Source organism: Poecilia formosa, unplaced genomic scaffold (genome assembly GCF_000485575.1).
Source record: "Poecilia formosa unplaced genomic scaffold, Poecilia_formosa-5.1.2 Scaffold241, whole genome shotgun sequence".
Classification (NCBI taxonomy): domain Eukaryota; kingdom Metazoa; phylum Chordata; class Actinopteri; order Cyprinodontiformes; family Poeciliidae; genus Poecilia; species Poecilia formosa.
The window spans coordinates 376268-393384 of NW_006800180.1; the positions used below are offsets into that span (position 1 = coordinate 376268).

Below are 17117 nucleotides of genomic sequence, written 5' to 3' on the forward strand. Positions count from 1 at the left end.
ATGGTGACAGTTTCAACAAATATGTAAAAAAACAAAACAAACAAAAAAAACATATCTCTTAGTTACTGCAGTTTTGAGCTTTTTAGAAAGAAAGAATAATTTTGGTAACAGGTTAGGTTGAGCAGCTTGGTGAAACACAGTCATACGACCAAGATTTATCTCAGTGTGAGCAATATGCGGACCAACAACACTGTAAACCCTCCACCTGCTGTTATGCCGATCCATTTCCTTCATCTCCAAACAAGCTACAGAAATAGCACGGCCAGTGGTTTTGTAGCCCGGCGCTCTCCGATCAAAGGTCACATGGAGGTATTGGGCACTGAAACAGGTGATCTCCTACGGGTGGAGCTTTTTGTCACACCGAAGGTAAATCCGTCGGTTTGGTGCCAAAGTCGGTCCTCCCACATCTCCGCGAGCGATCTCCTGAGTTCAAAGGACACAAGTCTTGCCCCTGGGCTCGCCCGTGAGAGGCTGTCTTTATCAGGTGGAGGTTCTGCTGGGAGTTGGCCACTGCAGCCTCGGTCAGCCTGGGATACACTTTCCTCTGATAGGAGCCACAGACCACAGCCAAGATGCCCAAACAGGTAGGATTCCTGCTGTTTTAAGACACGTTATTACTTATTGCTTTAGCCACACGTCTTCTTCCTGGTTTGAAAACAGCACATTGAGGTTCTGTAGAAATCAAACCCTGCTCGTAATGCTTCAATAAATCATTTATGATGACCAGTGTAAGAACAAAAACAAGTCGGAATTGTGGAATTGCACCCGACTTTTTTACGCTGATGATATTTTCTTTGCTTCTTTCTGTTGTAAGTTTTACCAAGAGCCAGTGATCCTTCTTGTCATTTACTCATTAACCAAATGTAGAGTTTGACCCATGCTGCACACATTCCTGACTCTGAATTACCCTCCAAGTGTTACTTGAACTCAATGAATTTGCCTGTGGGTTAAATATGGTCATCCACGTAATGAAAAAAAAAAAAAAAAAAAAAAACTAGTGATGATATAAATGATATATATAAATGATTTCTTTGAGACAATAATGACATTCGCCAAATTCTTCTGGCTTCGGGCAAAAAACCAATAATAAAAAGTGGGCGGTACAACACAAAGACGGTTGTTTTCAGAATGGAAGAAAGATGCGCCTTTTCTTTGAATCTGGACAAGATGAACATTTTTATTAAGTAGGAAGAAGTATGCCAGAAAATGCATAAACAATTTTATTTCAACTAAATAAGGAAATGCCAAAAGCATGCTCTTCTAATTTTTGTCCTTGGATTGATGTAGGGCTGACTGTACGACTGTTGATTGTGTCTTTGTTTCCACCAATGAGGAAAATAATAAAAAAAATATATAGTAGAAAAAAAAAAGAACAGAATGACATTCACCAGCAAATCTTGACTGTGTGGTTTCAAAATGGTCAGAAATGGTTGATCAAACTAACACAACAGAATCTCTAATGATTCATGAGTCTCAAAGTCTTCAAGTAAAAGTTACTCAAGTGTTCAGCGTGAAGCTGATAAGATGGGTCAAGCCACACTTTACAACAGGACCTATGGTTGTACTTTTATTGACACTGCAAGGAGACAGCCTTGACAAATACTTTTATGTTTAATATCCTGGTCTAGAAAATGCTGAAAACATATTTCATTACTTGCCTTCTGGCTTGATTTGAGTAAGCAATCAAAAAAATGCATTCATTTTTTGCAAAGTCACAACGGGCGCTATGCACGTACGGCGCTAACATCGCATGGAGCAAAATGCGGCTTTCTTGCTTCCGCTTTGAGTTACCATGGCAGCTAGAAAAGACAAAGTCATATTTTAGAAGCAAATAAAGCAGTACCAGGAACATTATTGTCTTCCAAATATAACATGCTTTTAAGTTTTCATGGATTTCCAAACAAACCTGAATTAAGAAAAAACGGTAGCTTGTAAATATTTGTCATTATCAGTTAAAGCTAAGCCGCACAGCAAAGTTTGCAGCCTTCATTCACTCCAGTAGCCTAAAACTACCGGGGGAAGCCGGATGGTAAATAAAGAAGCCGTCCCTGTGTTACTTCCATGGAATCACTTCTGTATTCGGCCTGAAAGAGGGAGTGTATGGGAACGAGAGAGCAGACCAGAGCCAGACAGCCGAGCAACTTATCCGCCCGTACACAATGCTGTAAACAACATCCGGTTTGAGCTCTAAACAAGAAACATGCAAAAGTAATGAAACGAAATAACACAGAGACCTTAAGGAGCACGGCCATACTTTTCTAAAAGCAACAACTCTGAACCTGAACAGTCAGCTGAACTCAAACTCTGACACCAGTGCTGCCGTACTTTTAAGCTACGGGGCTTGTTGTGATTCCTTGTGCTTCAGAAGCAAAAAGCCCAAACCGTAATCTCCCCAGTTACTTGGTCTCTGTTTGACATTAACAACAATAAACACAAAATAAGGTAAAAACATTGTCCGTTAGAACGGATAAAAATGTTTAGATACTTAAATAGCACAATTTTACAAGAAAAATGTCAGAGAATATTGCCTACTAGCATAAACTAAAGCTAATGTTAGCCACAAAGTTTAAAGAAAGTAAAACTCACCTTCGTATCCGTGAATGTATAATAACGAGGCGTACATCTTAAAACCTTTCTCCAGCTTACTTGTTGGGGCTCCATATCAATGTGTATCATTAATTGTTACCTTGGTCAAGCACCCAGTGTAAAATGCCATTTTCAATAGACCAGAAACGACCGAGCCGCTATTCCCCGAACACGGAAGCTGACGTGCAAAGAGCCTACTGAGAACAAATGTGGAAACCTGCTAAAAGCTGGTCGCTGCAATAATAAAGATTTTGAATTGCACATCGACAAAGGCGCACATAATTCTTGACATACCCCGAAGGGACTTGTCACTCCAATGCCAGAATGAGACGCCGACGTTTCGTCTGATGGTTGATAGATGATGAGCGTTAGAGCCATGGCTGAATTACGAATAGATCTCTTGTAAGTGTTTATGTCTGTCGCTCACTCACTGCCATGATTTTTAATGTCTTATCGCGCGAACAAGCGTATTCGCGTGATTTTAATTTAATGTGAAATGGAAAAGCGAAATTCTGTTTGTTCGACAGTAGTAAAATATAGACAAAGATTCGCGTCCATTTGTAATGGAAGCGCAACTATTGCTCTGGAAATTGAACAAAACTTAATAATTCAAATATGTCTTACGTGTATTAATGATCCCGTGAGGATTTTCTTCGGCATAAAAATATATTTTTCCAATACCATTGTGGTATATGTATATTCTCTTGTGCTTTTTGCCATCACATTGCAGGAGTTTAAAATCCCGGCCCGTGTTTGCTAGAATGACAAATGCATTATGAAGATACCAGATAAAGATGTTATCTCATACATGTGATCATGTAAGGTGGAAACAATTTAAAAGGCTAGTGATGGTTCCATAATTGCATGTTCCATTGGTTCCTGCCCAACCTTTAGTGTGTTTATCTTTATGGCAGTCAGGGTGTATTCTGGTGTAACTTCATAAAACTGTTCTGTATGTGCTACAAACCCCATTCCAATCTATGTTCTTGTGCTGTTTTTTTTTAAACCAGTTAATCAAAACCAAACCTCTTTTTTTTCAATTTGTGGAAATCCATTTTTATACAAACTCAGTTTCAATACTGTTTGCTGCAACACAGGCTGATCTCGCAATGCCTTCGTGCAAGAAGCAAGTACAATGATATTCACCCTCATGTTCGCATGGCTGGTCTAAAGTCTAATGAGATAGTGAGCAATTATGGTTTATGAATAATCCGGTTAACAGATCCACATTAAGGGTGTGCTTTCAGCAAATCGGTCCGTTATTTATGTTTTCCATTTGTGGATGTGAATGCAGCCAAACACAGAATTTAGGCAGATTTAGACACATTTGTGGTTTAAAGAATGAAAATAAAGAAATCATTGGAAAGAAAACAGGTTATGCCCATCCAAACAGAATTTTTTATTTTATTTTTTGCCATGAATGTAATCAGTAAATTGCCCTTTTTCTACCGCAGGTCAATGTTCGCGTCACTACAATGGACGCAGAGCTGGAGTTTTCCTTTAGAGGCAACACCAAAGGAAGGCAGCTGCTTGAACAGGTCTGTATGCTGCAGTCGGCAAAAGCACACATCTAAGAACAACAACGTTTTCTGTTAACCACAAGTGGTTTTGGGGTGGACTGAAAGATTATTTTTATGTGCGTGATGCAAAAATAAAGCTTACCTCTAAGCAAAAACAAAATCAAACTGATGGCAACAAAAGGGTGAACACATAGCATCATAATGACCAGTAAACTCAGCAGTCGAGACAGCAAACGGGGCATTAATCAGAGAGGTAATCAAGGTGATCATTATTCTGGAAGATCTGCCGAGAGACTGAAATCTGGACTTTATACAAATGTGATAGGAAGGAATCTATTGTGGACAGAAAGGCCATAAAAATCTCCAGTTAGCATGTCATGAAGCTGAGCTAGCAAAAAATGGTCAATGAGATAAAAATTGAACTTTTTATAGTACAACTATGGTGGAAAACTGACGATGTACACCAGGGTGCTAAAACACTCTGAATAGTCTCTGGTGCAAATATTTTAATGCACTTGAATTAAGACCAAAATAACTTAAAAGTAACTTTTAGTCTTATATTTGCTCTAGAGGTTCGACAAAAATACTTGGTAAGATAGCAGTGCCACCACACTGGTTTAGCAGTCAAGCTGTGGGGATGCTTTTCTTAAGTCGATAGAGGGAAAATTGACCAATGGTTGGAGTTTGATCATTTGTTTCGAAGACCGAATCAATCAGAAACACTGTGAGAAAGATCGCAATGTTTCAGCTGACGCTTTTTATATTTAAAGTACCTGGTTTATATGCCTGTCTTGTGGACAGTAGAGAGAAGTCCTCACTCTTCTCCTGTTTTTGTGTCTTGCCGTCAGGTTGTCAGGACGATTGGCCTCCGTGAGATTTGGTACTTCGGCCTTCAGTTTGTGGACAACAGAGGACTTGTCTCGTGGCTGGCAGAAGACAAGAAAGTGGGTTTTGTTCTGTCAGATTTTTTAGTGCTACAATATGGGCCAGTTTAAATTTTTTCTTTTTTTTAATGATTTTGTTTCTTTTGTTGGTTTAAAAAAAGAGAGCACATGAGAATACATGAGTTAATGTTTACATTCTTCATTGCAACACACTAGTACTTTGTTTCAATGCCATATATTTAAAGTTGATGCTTATTTTATTACCTTATTTAAAAATACATGTATATATTACCAGCTATCAAGAACATCAGTGATATTTTTATGCATCAAAAAACGATTTAAGTTTCACTTTCCACTAATATTTTAAACTCTTTATCTGACTAAGATGACTCAGCCGTGGAGAAGTAACCTGGCTGTAGGGTCTAATAATATCACACCTGGATAACGACATATGTACGGAAGCCTAGAGCGGACTATTTCAGCATATGCGTTTTAAACCCTATGGGTTTCTCGAGATAGCGCGTTAATCACTAGATGATTGTTGTTGTTGTTGTTGTTTGTGTGTGTTAAACAACGGCATGTGGTTTTCTGGAGATTAATTCGTTGTCTCAAGAAAACCATTGGTGGAAAAAATATATCCGGAAAACATCGACTCTCTGCTTCCATATATTAAGGACTCAGTGGTGCGCTTTTAAAAGAAACACACTCAAAATTAAATAAATAAAGATTGCGTTGCGATGACATCAGAAGAGGCGCGGGACCGAAGACGAGCCGACGTTACAGAATGCAAGAAATCAACTCTGAAGGAGTAATTTGCTTTACAAAAAATGTAGATAACAACAAAACAAACTGAACTGTCATCACTTATGTGACGTCATCAGACAGATTTCTGAGTGGAGCCTCGTGTTTTGATTGGTCGGGTCTCTCAAAATAGCAAAATAAATAGAAAAGCTGATCACGACATGTTAGTTGGGTGTAAACTTATGTTTAATCAGAGTTTGATTGATCTAACAGAAAAGTCTGGCTGTTAGCTTAAAAGCTACGCTAACAGTTTCGTCCCTGAGGTACTGTGTGAGGGTTTATACTTCCTCCTACCTTATTTTGAACTTAAGATTGAGGTGTTCTGAAATACTTGTTGATTATATTTAATTTATATTTAATTTCCAAACATGCTCTAAATAAACTAACAAATCTTGTGTGTAGGAGCTTTTTTCAGTGCGATTAGATGTAGTTTTTGGGGAATAGGTGGACAACTTTAACAACAAGCACATATTTTGATGGATTGAAGTGAATTCCTTGTTTGTGTCCAGCTGTATATTAACTAACGTCTACTTAATGCTGCTTTTTTTTTGGAGGGGGGGGGGGTTCATTCATGAGCATTCCCCCTTTCTTTGGCACATTTTAACCCCCACGCCCTCGCTGTCCGTGCAGGTGACGGAGCAAAACGTGAAGAACGAGACTCCCCTGCAGTTCAAATTCCGGGTCCAGTATTATCCCGAGGACGTGGACGAGGAGCTGATCCAGGACATCACCAGGAAGCTCTTCTTCCTGCAGGTGAAGGACCACATCCTGTCTGACGAGATCTACTGTCCCCCAGAGACCGCTGTGCTGCTGGCCTCCTACGCTGTGCAGGCGAAGTACGGCGAGTACAACAAGTCGGTGCACCGGCGGGGATACCTCTCCTCGGAGCGTCTGCTCCCTAAGAGGTGAGCTCGATCTGTGGGAAACTGTGGGATGCTGATGTCTGTCCTGCAGACTTTGGGCAGAAACTCAAATGTTTCCTGCAGCTCGAATGCTTTTTAATCATCTGGCCAACAGTCTTAGCGTTTCCAAGAATACCAAATATGTGTAGGTTTAACTAAATGCAGGTTCAGACTTAAGGATTGGGTCTTAAGTCTTAAACTTCCTCTCTTTTTTTTTTCTTCTTTTTTTGTATTTTTGATAACTAGAACAAGACTTTTGGTTTGTGAGTCAACAACAAACAAACACGTTTACACACAGGGTGTCATATTTGTTCCAGATATTTAGTCAGAGGACAGTCCCACAACATTGTTAAGTAACATAAAAGTCAATATCTCCTAAGTATTCATGTCATATCAACAATTTAAGTAAATAAATAAAAACTATCAGATGAGCTTAAAATAGGACCCTTATCTATCGATGTGTTGGGTTCCTCCAAAATCACGTTCCTCAGAATGATGTATTGCAACCTGGCAAAAAAAAAAAAAGAAAATTATCTCAACATAATTGAGATAATAAGCTGTAAAAGCTGTACAGCTTGTCATAATAAGCTGTAAAAGCTCTCCATTTCAAGGTCCTGTTAAAGTAAGTGATAATTATGTTTTTTCAGCCAACCTTTACTCTTGTCACTTTTAACTTTGTTTTTTTTTTTGGTTTTTTTTGGCTCCACTGGTACTTGAAACTTGAGCATTAGTACAGTATAGTATTGCAAGTGAACTAAGATACTTGCGCTAGAAACTAGACCAAAAACACTTGGTAAGATTTTGCGTTTTTGCAGTGCAGAACGCCTTTATGCAGATGGTCCCCTATGTGTTACATGGCAGGATGCCAATGACTATTTTATTGCTCTACAGTGTTTACAGTAAAACAGTAGTAAAAAAGTCATTTATGTTACAACATTGCATCACGTTACTTAAATTTCTATGCAGTTTTGGAATCCTTAATGATACGCAAGATACAGAAACATGTCAAACTTGGACTTCATTAAATGTCAATGTTCCCTTCTGAGACATAGTTTTGTTTTTGTTTTTTTCTGCATATGCTCCAAAATCATGCTAGGTGATCATCAGCCACTGTTGCTAATTTAAGACCTAGCAAAAAAAAAAGGAACGGGCCTCCGGTGCCTGCAGCGTGTGTGTAACGTAGCTCTGTGTGCACACACAGAATGATCCCGCTTTGAGCCGTGTGACTCTCTGACAGCTTGTCTCTTCTCTTAGAGTGCTGGATCAACACAAGCTGTCAAAGGAGCAGTGGGAAGACAGAATCCAGGTCTGGCACGAGGAGCACAAAACCATGCTGAAGTGAGTAAAAGACTGAGTGACGTTTCTATGTTTAAACAAAGCAAAAGCAAAAAAAAACAACAACAAAAAACCTACATATTTCAAATAAAATGTCAAACATTCTCATCTTCCACTTATATTGTTTAACATACACACATTTTTCTTGTGCGACAGTAAATTTACCAGACTGCAATCAGTTAGGGAAATTTACCTTTATGTTCTGATTTATATGTGGCAGATACAATTAACATGTAAGGTCATGAAATGGTGCAAATTTCAAATTATATTTTTGTTGTTTATTCTTGTTTTTGGATAAAGAAAACATGTCCGCTTTAAGATTCTTTTTGAATCTGACAGCACTGTGCTCCCTGAAACTCAGGTTTTATAGGTCAGTGTTTTAGATCATTTGTTTATATCTAGAGTTATGTAAGGGAAATAAAGTTTTTTTTTTCAGTTTGTTGTGTTATTTTGTTGAGTCAAAAAAAGACTCAACAAAGAGAAAAAGAAATCTAATATGAACTGCATGACTTTGAAGAAATTGACATTTCAAATGACAAATTTTTGGAATTTAACAGGAAGATTGGCAGAAGGAGAAATGCAGGCCGGGAAAGTCATGTTTCTCCAAAACTCCCAACCAAAATCCAATATGGCTGCCTTCATGTAAAGCGTTGTTATACACAAGAGGGGGGGAAAAAAACCCTCTTGTTTAATTTCTGCCTATTTGTTTCTCGCACAGAGAACTACATAAATCCTGTTTATGTGCTCGTTGCTACATTTTTTAAAGGCACATTGTTGTTAGCTTGCTTTGCTAAAAAATGCGACTGAGCTAATCAGCTAGCAGATTGTACTGGTTTTTAAACTTGGAGCTAAAACAAAGTTGGCTAAATTTGATACTATTCTTAAAATATATGTCAGAAATGAACCAATGATAACATTACTACTACTACTACTTATTTATAAATCACTTTAAAACAAAAACACACTCGACAAAGTTCTGTACAGATGAAATCAAATGAACCTTCAAAATATGGAACGGACAAAATAAAAGCACAACAATAAAATGAATGAAACGCTAAAACAGAAATAAGAGCAAAGTTGTATGTTAAAAGTCAAAGAATAGAAATGTGTTTTAAGAAGAGTTTTGAAAGTGGACAATAAAATGTTCTTCTAATATTTATTAGTAATTGTTACTCCTACTGCTCTATGCAGATTCTCTGTATGCAAATATTCACTCACCTCGGTATGCTGCAGGAGTGAAGTGGCTCCAACTGATGGCTGCTTGTCCTACTTTAGTTTATCCTTAAATTTGTAAAAAATAAATCAAATTTAATTGTAATGTGGTAGCTAAAGTGAGATATAGAGTCCTGATACAGTTAAACTGTGACTTCTTCGCCCTTCATCCCAATAGACACACAGTATCAAAAAAAATACACATACTTTATCAAATTTTGGAGGATGTTCAACACAATATGCTTAGTTCTCTCACAATTAAACCCCCATCCCACACTGTTGTAAAATTCATGCATAAACTTTAGAAAATCTTACTTTGAGCCCTTGGACTCTACTTTTCTTATTTAATACAACAGAGTACTAAATGACAATCGTCACTGCAACATCAGTGTGGTCGGTGTCAAGCATTTAAACTCTGTTCATCCATTCTGAATTGAGCTACCTGGCAGGACGCAACATGCCGCAGCTCTTAGCGAAAAACGACACAAACGCTCAAGAAGAGACGAGGAAAATCTGGGGTTATTTCCAGTTTAGATCGTCCTTTTCGTTATTCAGTGGGAAAACGTGTCAATGTCTAACGTCTTGCAGCAAAAAATGCCTCTGAGCAAACGTTTTTGTGACTCCAAACAGGGAAGATGCAATCATCGAGTACCTGAAGATCGCTCAGGATCTGGAAATGTACGGCGTCACCTACTTTGAGATCAGAAACAAGAAGGGCACAGAGTTATGGCTGGGCGTGGACGCGCTAGGGATCAACATCTATCCAAAGGATGACAGGTAAAACCCACAGTTCAGGACTTTATTACAGAAATCTTTATTTATATTCTTTTTTTTTCTTTTTTCTTTTGCTGCTTATTTTATTTGTATTATCATTGTTAACTTCAAAAGCTCAGGGTTATATTATAAGCCTGGCGGGCCGCCAGGCTTTACTTGTTCCCCCACCAGGCTGAACATTGCTTATTTTTTAAAGTCTTTTGTTAAATGTTTGAATTTTTAAAACTTTGCAGCTAGTGTTCAGGTATTAATCTTTCAGTCTTTTAATAACATTATTATGAAGTGATATTTTAACATTTCCTGTCAACTTTAAACATTTTTTAACTCAAAAACACGACGGGCCGCTTGATGAATGACTGTCCTTGCACCCAACCACCGGGCTTAGCAGGTTTTCTGGGGGAAACCTTGAAAGTCGTATTGTTTCATCAGACTGTGCGCATTTTTATGGTGTTCTTAACTTCATACTTGTAGCGGCGAGGGCAACAGACCAGAGCTCAAATCTCTGCCGCTGACCTTTTCCTTTCTCACCCTCATGTTTTTTACTCACCACACTGACCTCTGTGGATGTTGACTGTAAGAGTACATTGACCTATTTCTCTGCCTAACTACAACATGAACTTAATTTTTTTTAACATATTCCAGGCTCACCCCAAAAATTGGATTCCCCTGGAATGAAATTGGAAATGTTTCTTTTGACACCAAGAAATTTATCATCAAGCCCATTGACAAAAAATCTCCAGTGAGTATTTCCACAAGTAACAAGTAATTAAATACGTCTTTACATGCCAAATACTGAAACATTAGATGGGGCTGGGGGGAAGGTAGAAAGGAAGAAAACTTTTTAGACTTGTGTAACGTTTGCGTTTTCATTCCTTTGGAAGCCCATCATGTTTCACGGGACACAACCTCGGATCCACAAGAGCATCATGCAGCTTGCTAAGGGCAACCACATCCTGTACACCCGCCGCCGCATGGCTGACAACATCGAGGTCCAGCAGATGAAGGCTCAGGCCAAGCAGGAACGGCTCCAGAAGAAGATGGAGAGGTAGACAAGACCACTTCTTCACATTTGACCGGTTCGCTTACGGAGGACCAATCCTGCCACAATTAAGAATAAATAGAGAAACGTACAAGTGCCTCATTAAAGTAATTACGGAGCTAAAAAAGCGGCTTGACAAGTAAATTTGCGTGGCATTAAAAGCGACAAAATTATAAATGCACCTGAAAATGTCAAAAACAGATCGGAACAGCGTCACCTCCTCGGATTCTTGCATAGTAGCCAAAGTCTAGTCTGAAGAAAGTAGGCGCAGCGCTTGATTTTGCATGCTTTGTTATTTCATTTTATTTTATTTTATTTTACTTTATTTTATTTTATTTTTTTATGTATGCATAAAGTAGACAAAAATTACAAAGCTTAAAAATGTTAACAGTAATATTTATGCTTAACTAATTAATCAATTATCATACAAAATCTGTTATATTTATTATTTTGTTGTCCACCAGTTTAAATGCCATGCTGCGTTTTTGACCTGGTGATTATTTTAATGAGTCATTTATTCATTTCTGCATTTATCCTTAAATCATGGCCGGATTGGTCCTCCGTAAATTACGACCACAAGTCTGATTGTATATGACAGGAATTTTATGTGACGGACCAAGTGTGACGTGGAATAGCAAAGAAACGTGATCAAATCTGAACAATGAGTTTTCTTGTTGCTAGTTTACACTGTAAAAAAAAGTGTCTAATTTACGGTAAAATACCAGCAGCTATGTAAATACTGTAAATAAAATTTTACAATAAATTTTATTTATGGTAAAATTCTGACAACCACAGCTACCGGTATTTCACCGTAAATTAGATACTTTTTTTTTTTTAAATGTAGTTATATAATGACAAGTTATGAAAAGCGGATATGAATACTTTTATAAGGCGCTGTATAGGATGTGGGTGATTAATGTGTGTGATCTTGACTTTTTCTTTTTCTTTTTTTGCTTTGTGTGTGTGTGTGTGTGTCCTGCAGGGATCAGCTGGAAGGCGAGAAGAAGAAGAGAGAAAACATTGAGAGGGAGAAGCAGCAGATGGAGAGAGAAAAGCAGGAGCTGATGATGAAGCTCTACGAGTTTGAAGAGACTACTAAGAGAGCGGAGCGAGGTGGGGCGCACCACGTCACACACAAGCTGTCTAAATACGAGCCGGGCTCAGAAAATGTTCCCAAGAAGAAAAGACAAAAAAAAAAAAATCTCAGAGTCAGCCTACAGACCGGTTTTTTTTGTTTCTCTCTCTCTTAATGTCGCCGTGCAAAAATGATTTTACTGCCCTCTGCTGTCCCTCCATTTGACAGACACAGATTGTCAGCTCTTCTTTAAGCAGATATTCTTAAAGAATATCAATATGAGACGTTGAAATCCACACCAAAACAGAAACAGAAACACATATTCAGAGGAAGAAAAAATAAGACCTTCCCAAAGCGCCTCGCCGACGTGCGGTGCCTAATAGATTTTCCCGTGTGCCTGCCTGGCCCCGCAGATCTTCAGGAGCAGCTGGACCGGGCCATGAGGCTGGAGGAGGAGAGGAGGAGGGTGGAGCAGGAGGCGGCCCGGCTGGAGGCTGAGAGGATGGAGGCCATAATTGCCAAGGAGGAGCTGGCCAGGCAAGCCGAGGAGCAGATGAAGAGCCAGGAGCAGCTGGTGAGTGTGCAGCGCACAAGTGAACCAATCCCGATGGAAGTACGAACGCTTTCAGCGTCTGCTTCTGCTTCTGCTAAAGTCCAACCTGAGGATTTAGGGTGAAGCTCCACACCAACAAAAGTGTTGTATTATTTTACTTCTTTTGGTGTGTGTGTGTGGTTTTGTTTTGTTTTTGTTTTTTTTGTCTTTTAAATTGCCTGACTAAAGTCGCTTCGCGCTGTTCCCGCTTCAGGCTGCGGAGCTGGCCGAGTACACGGCCAAGATCACTGAGCTGGAGGAGGCCAAGAGAGCCAAGGAGGAGGAAGCTGAGACATGGCACATGAAGGTGAGCGCTCTGACCGGCGGTCAAGGCAAGACGGTCAGGAGATCAGGTGGAAAAAAAGGTCCCAATAAAACACTTTCCTCCCTCTGGTATCTGTGAGAGATCAGTGGAAAAAAAACCCAAAAAAAAAACTCCATTCTTTGGTAAAACTGAGTTTAAAAAAAATCTCCCAAAATTTCTATAATTAGGTACAAAAACTTCAACGTATTTTAGTAAAATGTGCAAAAAATATCTATTAATTCCACATTAAAGTGGGAAAGACAAGAGAACATCTTATATATGCAAGACAAATAATTTATTTTTCTATATTTATATCTACATTTTTTCATTTTTCTGGAGTCAAAGCAAAACTGTTTAGGAACTGTAGGAAAGTGCGGTATCCCAGAGTCTCCATAGCAACAATTAGACGCTGTCTTCACATCAAATGGTTGTTTTTGTAAGACAGAAAAAAAACTATAAAACCTATAAAACGAGAGGAAAAAAAAACTTTTTTGTTGTATCCTAAAACTACTAGGATGTTCTACAAAAACTCTGAAAAGTTTTGAATTAATATGAGTTACAACAACATAAAAGTTTTCCTTAGGGTCAATAAAATGTTTCTGAGTTGAATTGAATTGTATTAGTAACACAGCAGGTGGGTTTGGCATGAAACAAAAAGCTTCTTTGATAAATTAAAACCTTTTAAAATATATAAAAAAAATGTATGTCCAACCCATACTATTATTAGCATTTTGAGTTTGCTTTTATTTTATTTAAAGCCTTTTGTGTCACGAGTGGCATTTAATTTGGATTACTTTTAATTCAATTACATTTTTTTCCCATATTCCATTCTTGTTGTTGAGATTGTTTTTCTAGATCAAGACATTAAAAAAAATTGTTTTTGTGCAAAAACACAAAATTGTTTTGCTCAAATATGTCATTACACTTGAAATAAGACACAAATAACTTACTAATAACTTTTCAGCAAGATACAAGAGCTACTTTAAGTCAATAATTATTTAAAAAATACAAGTGCCACCAGCAGGTTTTGTCGCTTACAGCAAGACATTTCCCCCCATGTTTTAAGTGAAATAATCTGTCAGTGGAACTGCGACATTTTCATCAATATTAAATACATATTTACTTAAAACAAGCTCTCCTTTTATGCTGGAAAGTTTCCTGAGTTACTGAGATATTTGCAATAAAACTGGACAAGAAATACTTGATTTTTTCCCCCCACTGAACAAATGCACAGAAAATAATAGTCTGATTTTTCTTCTAACATTTTTAATCTTATAAAAGCCGAGCTTTGCTTCCCAGAGCCGTTAAGCCGTAACTTCAGTTTGCGTGTCACGTCTCCGCTATCCTCCGCTGACGTGGTTTCCCTCCGATGGTTCCTGCAGGCTGAGGAAGTGGAGCAGAGCCTGTTGAGGACGAAGGAAGAGCTGCAAAGTGTGAGGACCCCGTCCAACTCTGCTCCTCCCGGTGGCTCCCTTCATTCGTCCTCCTCCTCTTCCTCCTCCTCCTCGGACAACGAGAGTGACCACGAGCACAGCGAGGAGAACAGCACCTACAGCGCCGAGCTGCACTCGCAGGACATTGGCGAGGACCACCTGGAGGAGGACCGACTCACCGAGGCGGAGAAGAACGAGCGCCTCAGGAAGCAGCTGATGGTGAGCTTGGGTTCCAAGGACACAAACAAACCGCTCTTCCTCCAGTTGAATTCATTTCATGTCGCGAGGCGCGAGAATTTCATTCACGCACCCAGACAAACTCCTGTCGAATTAGTTTAATCCTAAAAGTACAAAATCGTCCCCCTATACATCGTCACTCTTTCAGTAATCTTAAGGTTGAAATTGGATAGATGCACCAAACTTTTCACTGGGGACTGCAGTAAACCAACCCAGTGATGAAGAGGTGTGCACTGTTGCCTCACAGCATGACCGTGTTTCTAAGTGCAGATCGAATGTTCTCATTGTGTATGCGTGGGTTTTTTTTTTGTGTTTTTTTTTTTGCCAGGTCCTCTGGCTTCCTCCCACAGTCCAGAAATACGCATGTTAGGTTAAATGGTGATTTTAAACTCTCTGGAGGTGTGAGTGTGCACGGTTGTTTCCAGTGGGTGCAGTTTTGTAAGCGCTGCAGAGGAAGCTGTTTGAAAGGTGCAACCATAGCTTTAAAAATTGACCCATCTTCAAGTGTCAATAATAGATGGATATTGCGACTTGCACCCTTATCTTAGTTTGCAGCACTGTTGTGTTTTCAAATCTGAAGATTTCCTGACAAAAGAAACAAACAAAAACAAGAGAAAACAAACATTTTACTTCTACACAGCTTTAAGCTCATCAGGTATATTTAAGCTGCCTAACAAGCTAAGTAGTAAGATGTCAGCTAAGTTGCAAACTAAGACGAGATAAAATGTAAGTTACGTTGTAAGATAAGATAAACTAAGTTGTAAATTGTAAGATAAGTTGTAAGCTAAGACAAGCTAAGTTGTAAGTTATGTTGTAAGCTAAGATAAGTTAAGTTGTAAATTGTAAGCTAAGTTGTAAGCTTATACAAACTAAGATCTAAGTTACGTTGTAAGCAAAGACGAGCTAAGATATAAGTTAGCTAAGACAGGCTGAATTGCTAAGCTATGATGTAAACTAAGACAAGCTAAATTGTAAACTAAGCTAAGCTGTAAGTTATAAGCCAAGACAAGCTAAGACGTAAAGCAAGCTAACATCTTAGCTTAGAAGCTAATCTCTTTTTTCACAATACTTACAAAACATTGCTGTTTGGAAATCTTTTAGGAACTTTTTGTTTAGTAGCTCACGAGGTCAAACAAAATCCTTATCCATCTATTGTACAAATGAGACAAAAATGGATCCAGGACGTGTTTTCCCATTACTTAATCACCAAACCCGACTCTTATTGCAGGACCTGAGCTCAGATCTGGAGCAATCTAGACACGACTCCAAGAATACCCAGAACGACCTGCTCCATGCTGAGAACGTCCGTGTTGGACGAGACAAGTACAAGACCCTCCGTCAGATCCGCCTGGGCAACACCAAGCAGAGGGTGGACGAGTTTGAGGCTTTGTAGAGAAGACCGCTCCAGAAAACCTCAGGAATGATCTGCTCAGCATATTACATAATGTAGTGATTGCGGCCAGTGGTGGTTCTAGCAAGAATGCCGCCCTTACCGAATCTTTCTTAGCCCCCCATGACAAACACACTCCCAAAAAGAAAAATCCATTCTTTACGGCATAGGAATATTTTTTGTGACATAAATTATTATAAGTACCAAAGATAATGGAGTAAAAGTGTCACAACTCACAAGAGTTTTTAAAAAGTGTAATCAGTGTAGAATAATTAAGTCTATGATTAACCATTGTGCTTTTAATTCTAGTATTAATCTCAGGTCCCGATGCCCAAAAAGCATTCAAAAATATTCTTCTTTGTGTTTTTACAAGAGAAATAGAGAATTTCTGTCCAATTTAGAAATATTAAGATTAAGTTCAGGTTTGGCTATTCAGAGCATTTTAAATGTTAAACTCAAGATGAACAAATGCAGTATAAATTCCCCTAAAAACAGTCAAGTAACCCTTCAATGTAGCACTGGCCATGAGCCATTAGCTAGCTGGAGTTTGTGCTTACACATCACGCAACAAACGGATCACCTGATCCCCATTGACTGAACATGCAAATAAACAATAAAAAGACATTTATTCCAGCTTGATAGTTACGCTGCGGCCATGCCTCCCTGGGCAGTGTGCCATATCCTCCACATCAAGAATCGCCACTGATTAAAAGTCGTGTGTAACTTTAAAATCCGGAATAAGGATGCTCTTCAGCTGTGTGAAAATACTTCCATGAATTTTATTTGACTGCGTGAAAGTATGACGGCCACATTTTGTCACACTGGAACATTTCTAAAATGTTTTTTTTTTCTTTGTTTTGATGATTCAGGAGACCAGCTGAACAAAGCTGGTCTGAAGGATTCATATATTATGTTAATCGTAAGTTGTGAAGTTTGCATTTGCCGTTTAGTTTCCCTAAAACATGTGACTCGGTTTAGATTTATTTAATGAACACAACATGCTGTAAACAACCGTTAATTGATACTAATTAAC

At 38.7% G+C, this 17117-nt stretch overlaps 1 protein-coding gene and 1 long non-coding RNA gene across 2 annotated transcripts; one reads left to right on the forward strand and one right to left on the reverse strand.

Annotated features, from left to right (window-relative positions):
- Window positions 1–94: 94 nt before the first annotated feature.
- On the forward strand, window positions 95–16708 carry LOC103150053 (ezrin-like). The gene is made up of 13 exons (XM_007569488.2): window positions 95–584; window positions 4041–4124; window positions 4955–5050; window positions 6422–6696; window positions 7948–8031; window positions 9871–10017; window positions 10657–10753; window positions 10896–11059; window positions 12036–12166; window positions 12542–12702; window positions 12935–13027; window positions 14407–14676; window positions 15923–16708. The coding sequence occupies exons 1-13, from the start codon at window positions 573–575 to the stop codon at window positions 16085–16087; spliced, it is 1779 nt and encodes a 592-aa protein (XP_007569550.1). The 5' UTR covers window positions 95–572; the 3' UTR covers window positions 16088–16708.
- Window positions 15007–15916, reverse strand: LOC107838336 (uncharacterized). The gene is made up of 2 exons (XR_001664396.1): window positions 15768–15916; window positions 15007–15279 (listed from the first exon to the last, which is right to left on the reverse strand). It is a non-coding gene; the product is annotated as an uncharacterized LOC107838336 (long non-coding RNA).
- Window positions 16709–17117: the final 409 nt, after the last annotated feature.